This window comes from Camponotus floridanus, unplaced genomic scaffold (genome assembly GCF_003227725.1).
Source record: "Camponotus floridanus strain SB8 unplaced genomic scaffold, Cflo_v7.5 scaffold1, whole genome shotgun sequence".
Lineage (NCBI taxonomy): Eukaryota > Metazoa > Arthropoda > Insecta > Hymenoptera > Formicidae > Camponotus > Camponotus floridanus.
In genome coordinates, this window is record NW_020229214.1 from 9,167,677 (window position 1) to 9,186,904 (window position 19,228).

General features: G+C 35.3%; 3 protein-coding genes across 8 annotated transcripts in view; all 3 read left to right on the plus strand.

Annotated features, from left to right (window-relative positions):
• The first annotated feature begins 316 nt into the window (after positions 1–316).
• Positions 317–9,001, plus strand: LOC105254294 (zinc finger RNA-binding protein). Of its 2 annotated transcripts, none has more exons than XM_011262858.2 (11): positions 317–430; positions 751–914; positions 1,621–1,962; positions 2,489–2,944; positions 3,061–3,774; positions 3,870–4,161; positions 4,260–4,447; positions 5,544–5,692; positions 7,049–7,144; positions 7,237–7,357; positions 7,640–9,001. In XM_011262858.2, the coding sequence occupies exons 1-11, from the start codon at positions 381–383 to the stop codon at positions 7,921–7,923; spliced, it is 2,856 nt and encodes a 951-aa protein (XP_011261160.1). In that variant the 5' UTR covers positions 317–380; the 3' UTR covers positions 7,924–9,001. The 2 variants fall into 2 exon arrangements, with proteins under 2 accessions (XP_011261160.1, XP_011261159.1); XM_011262857.2 differs by having other exon boundaries at positions 381–430; positions 2,378–2,944.
• Positions 9,002–10,141: 1,140 nt separating this feature from the next.
• On the plus strand, positions 10,142–13,007 carry LOC105254295 (polyubiquitin-A). The gene is made up of 2 exons (XM_011262859.3): positions 10,142–10,260; positions 10,875–13,007. The coding sequence occupies exon 2, from the start codon at positions 10,881–10,883 to the stop codon at positions 12,939–12,941; it is 2,061 nt and encodes a 686-aa protein (XP_011261161.2). The 5' UTR covers positions 10,142–10,260; positions 10,875–10,880; the 3' UTR covers positions 12,942–13,007.
• A 4,837-nt stretch (positions 13,008–17,844) lies between these two features.
• The window catches only part of LOC105254298 (fibrillin-3), a 39,959-nt gene continuing 38,575 nt past the window's right edge, over positions 17,845–19,228 (plus strand). For 2 of the 5 annotated variants that reach the window (XM_025411974.1, XM_025411887.1), the window contains exons 1-2: positions 17,846–18,045; positions 18,422–18,682. In XM_025411974.1, coding sequence (XP_025267759.1) covers positions 18,637–18,682 — 46 coding nt within the window. In that variant the 5' untranslated portion in view covers positions 17,846–18,045; positions 18,422–18,636. Of the gene's footprint in view, positions 18,046–18,415; positions 18,683–19,228 lie in introns of those variants that run through there. The other 3 variants (XM_025412019.1, XM_025411939.1, XM_025411910.1) reach the window with 3 other exon arrangements.

Below are 19,228 nucleotides of genomic sequence, written 5' to 3' on the forward strand. Positions count from 1 at the left end.
CGCTCGACGCGGTCGCTTTTCCTCGCGCGTTCCACGTGCGATTCTTCCTCGTTATCGCTCTCTGTCAAATTTATCTCGCGCGATTGATAATCGGATCGGCGGCGGCGGCGGCAGGTAGCGCGGCGCCAGTCGTCGCGCGCATGCGCGTCGTTGTATTCCCGCGCATGCGCACCGCCGTGCTCGCGCGCATGTGCTCGGCCGTCGGCGCGTAGGATCGCGAGACGCCGTGGCTCTCGCGGAAAGGACCAATGAGAGCGTCCGCTCGCGACGGGATAGCCAATCGGCGCTCCCGGCTACGTCGCCGTAGTATCGAGTCGCTGTCTGGCACGCCCTACAACTTCCTCCATTGTCCTTCTTTCCGGGATTCTCTGCGAGGAAGGATGGCTCAGAACAATTACTTCGGCTTTACTCACGGCGGAACGCAATATGGGTAGGAAATCGCTCGTCTTCGTTATCGTTAAGTAGCTAGTGTCGAGATAAGCCAAGATTTACGGCCGCGAGCGCGAGCGCGACAGTGATAAAAACGTCGTCGAACGTCGACACGTCGTCCAGCGACCCAGCCGGCTCGGCGGCCATTTCTCGTGTCGCGAGAGAATAGCGTCCGTCGAGCGTTTCCGAGCGTGGCCGAGTAAGGCCCCTGTCGAGCTTTCTAGAATTCACATGGCACTCCACGCGTTAACTCTCGGTGGACCTCGCGTGTCTTTCGGGTCCTAATCTACCTGCTTCTCTATCTACTGTTATTTTCAACAGGGCCACCAGCGCTGCCGCTTATCAGACCGGGCAAGCGGGATACGCGGTAACCCCGGCGGCGACCGCCGCTACTTACACTCAACGACCCGCTGCCGCTGCTGCGACTGGCTACGAAACCTACCAGGCAGCTGCCGCTGCAGCCGCGACTGGGACAACGTACGCAGGTAATGTTTCATTATTCAACCTTTACACGAGTCTTGTGGATTGTGTTTGACGAAAATGCAATCACGGGTCTACAAGAGAAATTTGTGTTAAATCTAGAGATATGTGTATCAATTGCATGTACCAATTATATTTTTATACATAATTGTTGGATTTATCAAATATATATAGATTGAATTGGTGTCTCGGTTGAGAGAAATTGCCAGTTTGGCTCAAGGAGATAGATTTGTATAGAAAAAAAAGACACAAAACGTTTTTATGAGACTTTAGAAAAATCACATGTTGTGTATGTATTTTTGAATTTTTTTCTTCATCTCTTTCAAATAAATATTTATTCTGTGATTAAATTTGACAAAACAAAAAAATTAAAAAATATTTTAAAATAAATTTTATAAAACAATATAAATTATAAAATAAAGTCTTGTGTTTTTTATTGTATATGTACTAGATTTTTATAACAGTTTTATATAATTTATGAAAACAGTTTTATATAATTTATGAAAACAGTTTTATATAATTTATGAAAATAAGAATAAAAAATAATCTAAGAAATATAATTTGGTAGCATAGATTTGAACAAAATGTATTATAAGTACCTGCAACTTTTTTTTCTAATATTTGAATAAATATTTTGTATATATCTTTGTGCACATCATGAATAATACAATTATTTTCAAATATAATAATAATTGTGATTTTTCTTTGCAGCTGCCAATCCTGGTACTGTGGCTCAAACTTACGATTACGGTTACGGACGAGCTGCACCAGCAGCCACATACGACGCAACTAAAACCTATTATCAACAGCCAGCTGCTGCCGCAGCAACTTATACTACTACTGAAACACATTATCAGGCTGCCAAACCTGCTTACAGCACGACTAGTGCCTACACTGGCACTGCCAGACAAGCCACTACAACTGGACAGGCTAAAACTTATCAAGCATCTAGTACAGCTTATCAGCAATCAAACCCTACGCAAAGCGCTACTTACTCTTCAGGATATACAGCTCCAGCTACACCTGCTGCTACACCATCGACTGCGACAAATAGTAAGTTGTTTGTTTGTTTATCTTTTTCCCTTGTATGTTTTATCTCCAAAAATCTCCGGTCCTGTTTTGATCACTAACTGTGACGTAGGAACTAATAACATGAAATTGATCCTCTCACGATACGTGAAAAGATGCTAAAAAGACAAAAATTCACAAAAACTCTGCTACCATTCTCGAGCATGATAACAACTCGAGAATTTAGCAGAAGTCTAAAAATTTCTCTATCTATTCCTAAATTATGAAGTAAATTTTCGAGTACATTATCCTCTCGATGTTTTCTATCATGAAAGTCTTACAATTCGTATTTTAATGCATCTCGAAATGGATAACAGTAAAAAATTTGTGCGCGCAAAAAAATTACAAAAGATTTAATGGACCCCTCCAAAGTTTGAGGTTTCAATTTCATTTCCCTTAGAAACGGCGAGTACAACGTATTCCGGCTACGACGCAGCGCTATATAGCGCTGCGACTATGTATGTAGCCCAACAGAGTGCAAACAGCAATTCCACTAACCAGAAGACTGGAGGTTGGCAGGGCTACGGACGAAAGGGATTCGGAGCTGGCGGGGGAGGAATGAAAGCAATGCGGCCCAAGCAGCCTCCTAAGCCTCAGCAACTACACTATTGCGATGTCTGTAAGATCAGCTGTGCTGGACCGCAAACCTATCGTGAGCATCTCGAGGGTCAGAAACACAAGAAGAAGGAAGCTTCATTAAAGGTGCCGCAACAGCCCCCCGCACGTGGAGCAGGCAACAGCCTGCGTTGCGAACTCTGTGATGTAACTTGTACTGGGAATGATGCTTACGCCGCTCATATTCGGGGTGCTAAGCATCAAAAGGTGGTGAAACTGCATACCAAACTCGGAAAACCTATCCCGAGTGCAGATCCCACTGTTTTGAATCCGAAACCAGCAGCAGCCGCTAAGGCCACCACTACCAAGAAGCCAACAATAACAGCAACTCCTAAGATCAATTTCGTTGCTTGTAAGTAAATTTTGCGTTTTTTTTTTTTTTACAAAAATTTATCAAGATTTAATTGTATATTTATATTTTTATAAGCATTTATATGCATACGTACGCTTCTATAATACGTGTTTCAGCTGGGAATTTGGGTACAGTAAATCAAAATCAAACGGTTGAAGTAAAGCAAGAAGAGCCAGCCGCTGAAGAAACCGTGGAAGAAGCGACGGTCGATGAAAAAGATATTCAACCGGTCGGTCAAGAGTATATTGAAGAAAACAAATCTGAGGACGGAAAGATTATAAGTTTTAATTGTAAATTATGCGAGTGCCGTTTCAATGATCCTAATGCCAAAGACATGCACATGAAGGGCCGCCGTCATAGATTCGCCTATAAAAAGAAAGTCAATCCCGATTTGGTTGTCGATATGAAACCTAGCCTCAAGCAACGTAAAATGCTCGAGGAGAAGTTACGTAGGCAACAAATGCGCGACGAGTATTTACGTCGCAGGGAAGAGATCAATCAATTGGGACCTATGGGACCCATAATGGACGAAGAGATGATGTATTGGGAGGAAAGGCGTCGTTACGAGGAAGAATGCGAATATTATGAGTGGTATCGACGATACGGACGCGGTCCAGGTGCACCGCCGATTCCACGACCATTCCCAGGACCACCGCCTATGATGATGTTCCCGGGTCCACAGAGACGACCGGATTCATCGGACGACAAGCATGTATTGGCGCATCATACGACCATTTATCCCAAGGAACAAGAACTACTAGCAGTTCAGAAAATTGTCTCTCACACCGAAAAAGCATTAAAATTTGTGTCGGATGCTTTGGCTGAGGCTGGTGAGTAATAATTTGAATATTTTTATTTCGCAGATTCAGTCTACGAAATTATTTCGGTTACTAAGTCTTACATGCGCGGACGCGTGTTATTGCAGGCAAAAAGAATACTCCTGTAAATGCTAATGCTACTGTAGCAACACCAGCAGTGATCGGTACACCGCAGGCAAACGCGGACGCGTTGAAAAAGGATGAGGCTGATAAAAAGAAAGCAGTGACACCACAAAAGGAAGATGGTAGCGACGGGAATCTGTTTTCATTTCAAAAGGAAAAGGAAGATTCTAGGATACTTCGTGGCGTTATGCGCGTAGGAAACTTGGCCAAAGGGCTATTGCTATCTGGAGATAATCATGTTTGCCTTGTTGTTTTATGCGCTGAAAAACCGACAAGGTATTATTTAAAATAATTTTATATATGTGTTTTACAGTGTGTATATATAATATATGTGTATATATTATAATTTTATCATTGTTATTTGAATGTTATAGGACGTTGCTCAATAAGGTCGCTGAAATTTTACCTGGTGAACTAAAGAATGTGGCGCCTGAGGAAACATATAATGTCGGAAAGCATCCAGAATCTGCTGCTTTGACTGTCTCAGGTGGTACGGTTACCGTTAGCGTGACGCTTACCAGTCCCTTAATGCGTGAGACACCCAAGTCGACTGCAGCAGCAGGTGATTTCATTGTTTCGTATTTTTATCGTGGCCAAGAAAAGGATAACTATAACGAAAGCAAAGCGGAGTTTTTTACGGAATTATGCACCCTTTTTTATTTTCATGCCGTTTTCTTGATCCATTCTGCAGTTTACACATTTAGTTTGTTCTTTTCATGGCCCGGAAGATTTTCTGTAAGTTTTTTTTAAGCACCAGGACGATGGCCAGAGGCAGCCAAGGATGATTCGACGGTTGCCAGTGTACATAGGCTCTAACATAAAGTTAATTTCTTTCTCGATATAGCTGCGTGTCTTACTTAGTGTGTCCACGACAGAGTCCTCCTTGTGAAATACATTTTCTACTGTAAGAGGGTAAGCGACACTCGAGCGATATTGAGATAAAATTTTATAGAAAAGAGAGAGCGTAAACTTGATGTGGTTAGACACTGGTCGCCATTCTCGTATATTATACAACATTTCGTTTGTAGTAGCGGCTTTTTGCATACTTTGTTTCATTGATGAATATTCAAACTAGAGCAAACTATCATCGACGAACGATAATAATTAACGGGAGATTTCATCGAACGTGGACACACACTTGCGATAGGAAAAAACAACGCTGAGGCAATCTTAAAACTATGGACTTTTTGATCATGCATAAAAAAAGACAGAAAAATCCCTCTGACTGTTATCGAATGCTGTACGCATACATTCTGCGATGTGCATTACCACCATACCTCGGAATTAACCGATCGTTCTTTCGGCATCGGTGCTACCTACCTTTTAAGCGGATAGAGGTGAACAATACCGATGTTGATAAGGATCGTCGGACGTTCTTGAATGGCGGAGAAACGCATAATCCGATAAAAGAACGTTAAACGGGGGTCGAACTCGGTGTATTGCAAACGTACTACATTCGATCCAGGCTTATATTTCTTTTTTCACGTTGGCATTATATCACAATATTAATAATAGCTCACAAATTAAAGGTGCTTATAAGTTTAAATGAATACATACATACATACATATATAGAGGGAATATCTAAAAAATCTCTGGGCATGATCAAACACTCTAAGTGTTGTCTAAGCGTGTTGTGCTTTCTTTGTTGGAATCTCAGATAATGCTGGACAGCAGCAGCAGGAAGCTGCTCAACTGCAAACGACGCCCGCGGCCCCCACCGTGACCAAACCAGATCCACCAGATGTACTACCCAAGGCTAAGTGTTTGGACGCTTTAGCTGCACTCAGGCATGCCAAGTGGTTTCAGGTTTGAATCCATCAACTCACAAGTTCAAGATCTCGAATTGTCGAAGCGCCCACATTCTTATTTGGCGCTATATATAATGCATTTTCTTTTATTTTCTCCTGACGAGAAACGCGAGACAAGTTGTTCTCTCTCTTTCTCTCTTTTTTAAAAAAATAAGATCAAAACAAGAGAAAAAAACGAAAAAGAAAAAAGAAAGCAGTCTTAGAAACTTCCAGCCTTGTGACGGTTTTATTTTTATCATTATCCGACTTACGATTCTGTCTGAATTGCCTATTTGATCTCACGTTCGATATTTGTCGTTTTTATATCCGCTGAATTTTCGAACATCAGTGCCAGTCGGCTATGTCCACTGTCTTTTATAGAGTTTTAGAGATTTTTTACATTTGTGTTTCGCACGCGTAGACTACGTCTATTTGTGCATTGAAGTGCATGAGATATTATGCGATAAATAATTCAAAGTAGTTGGATAACAGTGGCATTGTCCGCACATTGGCTCTATCTGAAACAAATATAATCGAACGTATCGAACACGCGATCAGATATTTATCAGGCAAGAAATCTCAACAAGTAAGCAACATGTAAATGTGTATCTCGACAGTCACTTGCTGCCAGATGCATTTACATCTGCTTTGCTTTATGAATCTCTGCAATATCCAGAATAATAGGAAACTTGTTTTCTTGCGAGAAATATCAATTTCTAGTACAATTCATTATTTGCGTCTTTTAGAATGTATGTAATTTTCTTTATTTTCTTTATAATGCAGACCGCACGATTGCTTTACATAATTCAAGCATATAATTAATTATTCTGGATCGTCCTTAATGCGTTGTAGCCTAGGCTGCGTCTGTTCTAGGTCTGTCTTAATTTGAAAATAAAATCGACATGTATAGCGTACACAGTTTTTCTAAGATTATGTATTTCGTTCTCTTTGTACTCTATGATTACATGTATAATATTGTGCATTATCCGCACAGCTCTTGAACATTAAAAGAGACAGACAAGCACAAACACACAGTAGCGCGTCATAAGTGTACCGGGTGTTTTTGTAAATTAAGATTTGAATCCTAGAGATACTCTGAGATGTACAGTTTTTGAAAAGATACATATAAGTTCTAATACTTTTATCATTGCGATAGGTAATTAACGTTTAGGAAAAGTGATAAACACCCGGTAATATTGATATGGGCTAATACTATTAGGGGCATTAGGCACGAGGCTGGGAGGATAGCTAAAGCCCACACAAAGCAAAAATTAAAGAATTAGTTTAGGCCATCTTATCTCTCCAAAAGAGCCAAAAGTGCTTTCATTGCGTATGTTAAATCATAGTTTTTAAAATAATTAATCCTGTTCAACAGGCTAGAGCTACTTCGCTGCAGAGCTGTGTTATGGTTATCCGTATAATGCGTGACCTTTGCAATCGTGTGCCAACATGGGGTCCTTTAAATCCTTGGGTGAGTATAAAAGATGTATTATTTCTTCTTCTTGTATCCTTGTAATAATGTTTCCATCTTCAAAGAATCATAACTCTCAATATGTTATACAGGCGTTGGAATTATTGACTGAGAAAGTGATAAGTACTGCAGGTGGCCCTCTTAGTCCCGGTGAAGCTTTGAGAAGACTTTTGGAATGTGTAGCAGGAGGAATATTGCTGCCAAACAGTCCAGGTAATTTTTTAGAATCTCTCTACGCATATATTTTGTATTCTAATATCATGGAGATTTTTCCCAATTTTTTATGATGATAAAGATGACGAGACTGAGCATATTGTGGAGGATGATTGCAGATATCAAGTACGAGTATTTCGTTCTGTTTTATCGCAATCATGTACATTCCACAATAATGCGTAGATGATATGGCAATCTGAATTAAATAAAAATTATAATTATGCTGATCGAATCCACAAAAGTTAAAAAGTCGTTAATGATTGACGAAACGTTTCTTTGCAGGTTTATCCGATCCGTGCGAGAAGGAGCCGGTTGATGCAATAGGGAATATGACGTCTCAACAAAGAGAAGATATTACCGCGTCCGCGCAGCACGCGTTACGATTAGTGGCGTTCCGTCAGATTCACAAAGTCCTAGGCATGGAGCAGCTGCCCCCTCCGAAATTTAAGGGACGATTCGCCCGAAAACGAAGACGCGACAACAGCAACGGAGAAGGCACGGACAACGAAGCCTCGAAAAAAGATAAAAAAGCAGAGGAGATCAAAATGGAAACAGATTCAAAGTAAAAGATCTACCAAAAGAGAGATTCGTCTCTTACGAATTATTATTAACTTATCTAGTATAAGAGAAAAAAAAAACATTTTTTTTCGCCGTGTCGATTGCTTATTTAGGAAAAAAAATATCTTCGAATCGGTACAATTCGATTGATTAGGATATTCGTCACGACTTAGGATAATTCCCGAGTATATAATCCGAGAACGAATAAGGCTATAAGAATGATGCGCTTAATAAAACTGCAATGGCGGGAGTTCTTCGTCTTATCGCGTGTCTATGGAAAATTATTTACGTTATGGGTACGTAATGATATAATTGTTCCTTTTTTGCTATGAGATAAATTTAAACAGTTTAGATCGATGAGCGCATCGCGATATACATGATTAATCTTTTTATATTTCATTACAGATGTTAATGAAACTTACAAGAAAAAACAAACTCGATTTCTTGTTTTTAATATTATATTATGATTATAGTCACATTGCGAATGCGGAAATCTTAATGTATGGATATATCCATACGATTAATTGATATTATTATATTAACTATAAAATTACTAAATGCGTTCATTGATCTGAACTGTTCGGGTTTATGTCAGTCATGACAGATGTGCAGATTGAAGAAATCTAAACGATGAAAAGCGTAGAACGCGACGATGAACATGAGTTTGAAGTTACGAATAGGTAATAGATTGTATTGAGAATTTGTGTGTATGTTGTGTGTGTGTAGCCAGTACAGACGTTGTAGAAAATACTGTGTACTTCTCTCGTTTTCTCTCACTTCTGCACAAAGTGACAACCATTTACGGTGTACGCTATTATCACATGCGTGATTTACGCAAATAAAAGATATTTATAAGTCGATAAATCGGATATCTTGCAAATATCCGCTGTGGAACAAGTGCACGTGTTTTTTAACAGATCGCTCTTGTAGATCAACTTGAACTTTATTTACAGAAAGCGACAGTCAAAAGTTTAACGTTTCAACTTTCGAAGATTACCACCGTTAAGTGAATTCTTCCGACTTGTGTAGAGATTTTCTGTTCTGTATTTTCGAATCATTGAATAAAATAATACATGTACGATACAATTGCGAGCTTATTGATTCTAAAGGAATTCATTTAACAGATTATAAATTTAATCTAATTTCCACAATATTGTTTCCTCTTTCCCTAAACTATGTATGCCATATCCTATTTGTTGATGTTATGTTTATAGATCATTAATTATATTTTTGCAAGGATTGCAAGTTATAAATAATTAGAAAAAGGCCTAGTTTTCTTTTTTTCACAAAAATGTACGAGTGCTGGCTCAATCATTAATTTTTTAAAAAGTATTTTTAGATACATGTTTTTTATGTTTCCTGCCAATCATTAGTTTTATTAAATTTTTGTATAATATCGATTTAATTTTTATGAAAGTAATATTCAAAACAATTAACATTTATTGTTACATTTAATATAAAAAGAGTTTAAAAATAAAGTAAAAATAAAGTTTATTACAAATACGATCAAAAGACTGTCATCATATGATTGTGTTGCGTCAGTTTGCAAATGACGTGACTTGGCAATTCTATGAATTCAATTTCATGATTTTATGCGCGTAAATAATACGTCAGTTTCAGGATGAAAATATCTCGACAAAGAAACAGTATACCAATATTTTTATATCCATTGTATTCCTGGAAAAAATTTCATCAGAAGCTTCTTATGACGTAGGTTATAATGTAAAAGTGCGTAAGCTTTATATATAAAAGATACATAACATTGTATATAAAAATCTATCTCTAAATAATAGAGATTATTTAGAGATAGATTTTTATACACGATGTTATTTATTTTAAGCCTATCTCTAAATAATAGAGATTAAGAAACCATTGTCTCTATTCAAAGTATTGAATTTGTGACGCATTAGATTTTATTTTATCTTTTCAGTGCAAAATATAGAAATTATTCTCGCGCGTCAATAGCTCGAAAATCAAATTAAAAAATATCTATATACATCTTTTCAGTTTCTGCTAAATATAAAACGGATGATCACGAATGTCATGTAGCAGATATATACATGCATATAGATACATCGAGAATGCTCTGGAATATGACGTACGTTCTTTGTTATAAAGTCAATACGCGAAATTGCGCACGTAACGCGGACAACGGACCAATCAGCGGCATCGTCGACGTTTATCGGCCAATGAGACGCAAGCGCGTATTAGAGCGAGTCATCGGTATAAAAGCGAGCGTCTCGTCGTTCCCAGCTCAATAGTCGTTGAGAGAGATACGTTTAACGTTGTATCGAGTTTCTTTATTATTTGCGAGTCTACGATAACCAGAAGCTTTCACACAAAAGGTATGAAATATTTTTGCTTGCACAAAATTACGGTTATTGAATTTCTAATCCTAGTTGAAATATTTATGCGAGAAGTAAAATATATTTATTTTATTAAATTATTCAATTTGTTAAATCAATTATATAAATAATATAAATTATATAAATACGTTATATTTCGATAAAATCTTGACGAAGAAGCGGGCTTGATCAACATTTCGCGACTTTAATAATTCGTTATTGCTCTTAAAAAGAGTACGTATGTGATATCGATCGTTATGTCGGGTCTTGTCTGTTGCTAAGCAGAAAGATTGGCGTATATATTAATATTTCGAGACATAAATCGACAAGTTTTCTTCAAGTTTTTGTATCAGTTTAAAAGGCATATAGAAAATGAGAGCGTACAGATATAATATTTTAATCGATTAAACGTCTTTTACGAACATTATCTCTGAGTCACGAAATTGCATGAGTCATCCAACGCTTATTACGCAGCGATGAACTCGATCAAGATGGCGGCTTCTGATTTTAGCTACGTCACGTCCAGATTTTTCAATTTTTTTTCTATTACGGTTATTAATGTATCCAATTAAATATTTTAAAAGCAATTTTTATAATTTGAAATTTTATTGCAGAGCACCATGCAGATTTTTGTGAAGACGTTAACTGGAAAAACCATAACTCTCGAAGTTGAAGCCTCTGACACCATCGAGAACGTAAAGGCAAAGATTCAGGACAAAGAGGGTATTCCACCTGACCAGCAGCGTTTGATTTTTGCTGGAAAACAACTTGAAGACGGACGTACCTTGTCTGATTATAATATCCAAAAGGAATCCACTCTTCATTTGGTCCTCAGATTGCGTGGCGGAATGCAGATCTTTGTCAAAACTTTGACAGGAAAGACCATCACGTTGGAAGTGGAGGCATCAGATACAATTGAGAATGTCAAAGCAAAGATTCAGGATAAGGAAGGTATCCCACCGGATCAGCAAAGATTAATCTTTGCTGGAAAACAGCTTGAAGATGGTCGCACGCTTTCCGATTACAACATTCAAAAAGAGTCCACTTTGCATTTGGTTCTTCGTCTACGTGGTGGTATGCAGATTTTTGTCAAAACCTTGACAGGAAAGACTATTACTTTGGAAGTAGAGGCTTCTGATACGATTGAGAATGTTAAGGCCAAAATCCAAGACAAAGAGGGAATTCCTCCTGATCAACAGAGATTGATTTTCGCTGGCAAGCAGCTGGAGGACGGACGCACGCTCTCCGATTACAATATTCAAAAGGAATCCACTCTGCATTTAGTTTTACGACTTCGCGGAGGTATGCAGATTTTCGTCAAGACTCTCACCGGTAAGACCATCACATTGGAAGTGGAAGCATCAGACACAATCGAGAACGTCAAAGCTAAAATTCAGGACAAGGAAGGTATCCCTCCAGATCAGCAGAGATTGATCTTTGCTGGAAAGCAGCTCGAAGATGGCCGCACACTCTCCGACTACAACATTCAGAAGGAGTCGACTTTACATTTGGTCCTTCGGTTACGTGGTGGTATGCAGATTTTTGTCAAGACTCTTACCGGTAAAACAATCACATTGGAAGTCGAAGCATCTGATACGATAGAGAATGTTAAAGCCAAAATTCAAGATAAAGAAGGCATTCCTCCGGATCAACAGAGATTAATTTTTGCTGGAAAACAACTCGAAGACGGCCGCACTTTGTCAGATTACAATATTCAAAAGGAATCCACTCTGCATTTAGTTTTACGACTTCGCGGAGGTATGCAGATTTTTGTCAAGACTCTCACCGGTAAAACAATCACATTGGAAGTCGAAGCATCAGATACGATAGAGAATGTTAAAGCAAAAATTCAGGATAAAGAAGGCATCCCTCCGGATCAGCAGAGATTGATCTTTGCTGGAAAACAACTCGAAGACGGTCGCACTTTGTCAGATTACAATATTCAAAAGGAATCCACTCTGCATTTAGTTTTACGACTTCGCGGAGGTATGCAGATTTTTGTCAAAACTCTCACCGGTAAAACAATCACATTGGAAGTCGAGGCATCAGATACAATAGAGAATGTTAAAGCAAAAATTCAGGATAAAGAAGGCATCCCTCCGGATCAGCAGAGATTGATCTTTGCTGGAAAGCAACTCGAAGACGGACGTACCTTATCAGATTACAATATTCAAAAGGAATCCACTCTGCATTTAGTTTTACGACTTCGCGGAGGTATGCAAATTTTTGTCAAGACTCTCACTGGTAAAACTATCACATTAGAAGTTGAAGCATCAGACACGATAGAAAATGTCAAAGCAAAAATTCAGGACAAGGAAGGCATCCCTCCGGATCAGCAGAGATTGATCTTTGCTGGAAAACAGCTTGAAGATGGTCGTACACTCTCTGATTACAACATTCAGAAAGAATCTACTTTGCATTTAGTCCTCAGGCTTCGCGGCGGTATGCAGATTTTCGTCAAAACTTTGACAGGCAAAACTATCACTTTGGAGGTAGAAGCTTCAGATACAATCGAGAATGTCAAGGCGAAAATTCAAGACAAAGAGGGCATTCCTCCTGATCAGCAGAGATTGATTTTTGCGGGCAAGCAACTCGAGGACGGACGCACATTGTCAGATTATAATATTCAGAAAGAATCCACATTACATCTTGTACTTCGACTTAGAGGCGGGAATGTCTAATTCTATAATTGTGATTTTATTTCTGCTAAGTACCTTGCGCTCAATATACTTTAATTTTATTTATATAATTCTGTTATAAAGTTATGTTATAATAAATTTTGAATTTTATTTGTTCAGATGTGAAAATTTTGTAAAAGCTTTAATCAATAAAGAATTAATTTTTTGAGACTATTAATTCTGTATTTTTACAATTAATTTCGTATCTTATGATTATTTACTTTAAAAACATAGAATTATATAAATTATATATTTTATGATATTTAAAAGAGTGCGTTTATATGTGGTAATTTAATAAATATGTATTTTCAATAATCGCAGAATATATATCGTGGAAATTTTGCTTATATTCTTTGAATATTTTTAATCTGAGGAAATTACAATAAAGAGAATATGAATAAAATTAAACAATTTTTCTGATAATTGAAAACTTGTGTAGCATATATAGCAAATATCATTAATAGATTAACACTCCAAAATGATTACTTTTATATACCTTACTCTATACAATAATTTTTGTTTCTAATTTATATCTTAAATATAAATTGGACATATTAATTTTCAAGTAAAAATCGAAATAGGAATTCTAAATTATCATTTTATATCGCTAACTTTATATCGATAATCGTTTATTCACAGAGAATGCTTAGATTGAAATATATTCTATATCGTGCTTTAAATATTTCGACATAATTTATCGATCTTTCGAATTAAGAATACACAGTAATACACTAATGAAATGATTAAAGCGAGAAATAGCTATAAAACGGATTAATCGTTTATTAATAATTAATTTGAAACTCACGAAGAATATTTCATAGCGATAAATAATTAACCGTCGCGCGGTAAATTTTTGTGACCTGCTCTATTATAGTAGTGACGTGGTGACCTTTTATTAAAGGTCAATCACATACACTCGAGTCGGCGAGTTGTAACGTAAGACGCTCCGTACGTGATACGTATTATTTGTTAAAATATAATAAAATATAATTGCGAGGACTATCGAGAAACGTCAAACGTTACAATACGATAAAATACGCGTAGCGATTAACTTGAAGTTGAAAATATCGTGTGAAGTGTGAAGTGCGAATAAAACTATATCATATTTAAATGATTAGATTTAGGTAATGTTAGGCGCGCAATTGTATTAAAATTACGTTTTCTCGAGTATTTAATTATATTTTCACGAGTAATTAATTATGTTTTCGCGAGTGAGTGCCATGAAAAAGCAGCAGAAAGAACAAGAGAAGCGAGCTCGAAGAGGCATCGGATAATGGCAAAGTAATTGAAATGAAATATAAAGGTAAGCAATACTTCATAATTTATTTAATTTGTGCGCTTCTCTTTCTTAAAATTAATTATTCATTGTTTATTTCCGCGATAGTGCTCTACTTTAGATCATTATTTAATATAATATAAAATATTTAACATATGACATGTAAAATATTGTACGCGTAATATCTTTTTTAAATATTAATTATTTTAGACATTATTTCTCAGGTAGCAAGATGACGTCTAAAGATGTCTTAATAACGTCATTAAAACGTTATTAAGATATAATTTGATATTATTCTGCTACTTGGATTTATAATGCCCAAAATTTAATTAAAATTTAATTTTTATATATCATTTGTATAAAATATAATATATATGTTTATTCAGATTTATTTATTCAGATGTGAAAATTTTATAAAAGTTTTAATGAATAAAGAATTAATTTTTTTGGAAGTATTAATATTCTTTTTACAACTAACTTTGTATCTTATAATTATTTACTTTAAAAAATAGAATTATATAAATTGTATTTGTTTTGTAATTTCTAAAAGAGTGCACTTATATGTGATAATCTTTTTAATGAATATGTATTTTCAATAATAATCACAAAATATATATTGTGTAAATTTTGCTTGTATTTTTTGAATATTTTAATCAGAAAAAATTCATAAAAAAATAAGAATATAAATAAGAATAAACATATATATATATATATATATATATATATATATATATATATATATATATATATATTTTTATGAGTCTTTAAAACTTGTGTAGCATGTAAAGCAAATATATTATTAATAGATTAACACTCCAAAATAATTACTTTTATATACTTTATTCTAAGCAGTAATTTTTGTTTCTAATTTGTATTTAAGATATAAAATATATGTGTACATTTACAATCTTGAAATAGAGAACGAAAGAAAACAATGTGAAAAAAATAATTTTTAGAAGGCATAGCTAAATAGAGATAGATGGAACACTTAAAAAAGAAAGCATGTGTTATAATAATAATGAGTAATTAATTTATAATTTTTATTGTGTTTATGATTTAAAGTTTTAGATTTAAACAAAATTGTATATAAAAAAATCCTTGTAATTATGTTTTTGCAATTTTTACGTGCTACTAACTCTGATTATAATCTTTTTATATTTTGTTGATATTTCACAATTTCAATATATGCAGCTCGAAAATTAAATATCGGTTAATCAATATGAATAATTAACCGATGTCGATAAATATCAATATGTTTGTACACAACATAAACATATTAACATAGACTTGCTCATAAGTTGATGAAGGGTATGATTGGTATGTCTGTCTTTCTCTGACATACGCATGATGCAATTTCAAATTATTAAAGTCACGCATACTAGTGCGTTGGTACGTTCATTAGCGAAAGACAGACACACAAGTATAAATTCATGCTATCCTTTTCTCTCAGGAGGACACTCCACTTCGGGCTTTAATGCCTCATAAGCAGCCTATATTAATATGTCTATGGTAACACATAATATACAAACTGCTAACATTTAAATTCTAAAATATTAGGAAAGAATTAGGAACATATAATAAGCAAAGAAGTGGCACGAAGAAAAATTCAAAGTTTCCATTTCACGGTATCATATCGGTAATTTATCGACCTTTGATAATAAACCGACGCCGGTAAATTGGTAATTGTCGATTGTCGGTAACTCGTCCACGTCGGTATTGCGAATTGCAACTTTGAATTTTTTTGTTCGTACTACCTCTTTGCTCATTATATTCTCCTGATACTTTCCTAATATTTTGGAATTTAAATGTTAGCAGTACGCATGTTACCGACGTTGCTAAATTACTAGCATTGATAGTTGACGGCCTATAGATTTAAATTTCGTTCGTGCCACCTCTTTGCTTATCATATTCCTTTAATATTTTACTAATATATTTCAGAATTTAAATGTTAGCAGTTCTCATGTACCGACGTCAGTAGATTATCGATCAGCACCTATATAATTCACAAACACTTATGATTCTAATATAGTTATATTTATATTAAAATTGTAAACAATTATATGTTTGAAATTTACTTTATAATTAATTTATAACTATATAATTAACTATAAAATTACAATCAATTTTATATATATAAATATACATAACTATATAATTCTAATTTTATTCTGTTTATAATTTTAAAATATTAACAAAATTACTAGAATGTAATTACCAAAGAGATGATTGTGCAAACTAAAATTTCAGAATTTTTTACATTTATTTTTTAAAATCGTTTGTGTTTGAATTACGAAAATTTAAATTCTCTAAAATTATGCTAAGAAGAACGTCACTGAAATTAGGGAGCTCAATTTTCAGATGGTATAAATAAAAACTACAATTATTTTAATTCTAAAGATCTTTATTTTAATTCTAAAGATCTTTATTTTATTTTAATCTTTCTCTCCTCTTCACATTACAAATAATAGACTATGATCTAAAGTTACGATAAATTAATTTGCTACGGCTCGATTTTAATCTTTATAAATAATCATTATAACGTGAAAAAAATATATCTTAGAGAAAATTAAAAAACAAGGAACGGAGATAAATAAATCGATTTATATTGAAACGTTGACTTAAAAATGATTTATTCTCGATAATATTCTTCGATGCGTATCAATTCAATCGCATAGTTTCCGAGGCTAATTAATAGGGCAAATTGCATTATTTCACATGATTATATTCATTTTTATTTTTCATTATATTCATTTTTATTTTTCATTATGAAAAATAAAAATGAATATAATCATGTGAATATTTTGCGATATAATGTAAAAATGTTTTCTCATGTGTAAAAAGATGTAATTATAAACTAAAAAGAGATATTTTTTTAATGAAAAATGGGAATGGGAGCGAGTCGCGAAATATCCGAAAATTTATCCCGGCGTTTTATCGATACAGATTTCATCTTATTTTCCAGAAATAAAAACGATCGTCGTATAACTGTACCGTTGCTGCGTGTTTCACAATTATTTGCGCTTCAATGGCTGCGGTGTGCACGCACAGGCGAAAAGACTAAAATTTTCACGCGCCAGCGAAACACGAACGTATTTTTTTCCGGCCGTACATCGCGCAATTCGATAGCCAGGTAAAAGACAGAAAAACACGTAATTTTGATAACGTATTTCTCTCTCATTTTTATCGTATCTTTCGAGAACAACGAAGTGAATACAATTATTATTCGCTTGCGAAAAATTGCAAAGCTCATAATTGCAACAGAATTATTTTTCATTTCATTATTTCGCATACCATTTTATATTTTAAAAAAGACTCTTTATGGTATAATCGAGCGGAATAATAGCAATATTTTTTTTTTTACAATTGCATTCGAAATGTTGTGCTTGTAGACAAATAAGAATTTTACCGCAATATGTTCTTTCCACGACGATTGGCTCAATCTTCCTTTGACGATCCCGCTTCCGGCACACATATACGCGATACACATTGGCAGTGTTTATACGAACGTTTCAGGTATGTGTGCGTATGCGCATGGTTAATGGTTGTAAAAAATGTTATTCACACGAGAGGCTGGCAACTCGCATGCTGCGTATCACACGTAGCAGCGAGTCGTGTGTACCTTAGGTAGGGCTGAGAGAGAAGTCGTAGGGAGCACCGTGAAAACACACGGGACTTGTATTCAGTCCAACTCGATCCTCGAACTGGTCCCGTGTGCGTGGCGTGTGATCGCGTCAGTTGCAGCATCCGCGTGATACTTGACATCGTTCGTTTCGCGTTGCGCTTCCTTGCGACCAGATACCGCGAGATAAGCTTTCCAGACGCCAAGTCAAAGTATAAATCACATTTTTCTGTGTAGTTTTTGAAAAGCGGACCTCGCAAGCGAGCGATTAAGCTCCGTTTTGTCCCACATTTCTTGATGATTCTCCGAGGAAAATAATCTAAATTTCTTCTTTCAAATTAAAAATCTTTCAAAAATCATATATCGTGTATTTTAAAAATAGATTTGGAGAAAATATATCGAGATGAAAATGCAGCTCCGTATATATTTCACTCTTATAATTTTAGAAACAAAATTCGAGACGTTAAAATTTCTATGAAAATTTATTCGTTATGTACTTATTTTTTTATTTTGAATTTTGCGTCTTTAAATAATTATTGGAAAAAATATATGAAAAGGTTGTCATATCTGCTGGATCACTTCTTATAGTTTATAGCATTGTTTATATCATCTGTTTTAAAACTGATAAACAAGCGAGGCAAATAATGACCTAAAGGACAGAAAAAGGTCGACGGGATTTGACTTGGTTTCTTCTTGAGTTAACTCGTATTGATAAAGCGGACAATACGACGGGAAGGTTGAAGCTCGTCGATACGAAATCGAAACGAGTAGTGGTTCGCGAGACAACAGATCCATCAGCGAAGATGAACGGCTTGACGGTTTGTTTGGTACTCCTCTCGATGATGCCGGGTAAGTTTGTAAGATAGATAGATAGATTGATAGAAAGAGAGAGAGAGAGAGAAAGAGAGAGAAGGAGATATATATTTCTATTAACTACAAAATCCACAGAAAATTATTACGTTTTATAATTACACGCTATGTACGGTCTTGTCAAGATGATTAATTAGCGACAGTCTGTAATATTTCTTTTATCTGAATTTTAGTCCTTTAATTTTAATCCTATTAGCTTGAAAAAAAAACGTTGGATTAGATGCGCAAAGATTTTAATCGTATAAAATAAATAATAATCGATAAAAGCGACGAACACATTAATCCTATATTTGATAAGAATTAGTTTCTGTGTAACCGAATTTCTTTCACTAAATATTAGGTGACATTCGAAATATTAAAGACATCATTTTGCTCGCGAAATTTAATTTTCACAGCTGACGCTTATTTGATTATTGTTTAAAAAGATGAAATAGAAAATACAATTTCCAATTAAACGCCCATCAAACGAATCGCCAAAATGAAGAGATAGACGAAACAAATAATTAAAGAAATAAATGAATAAAA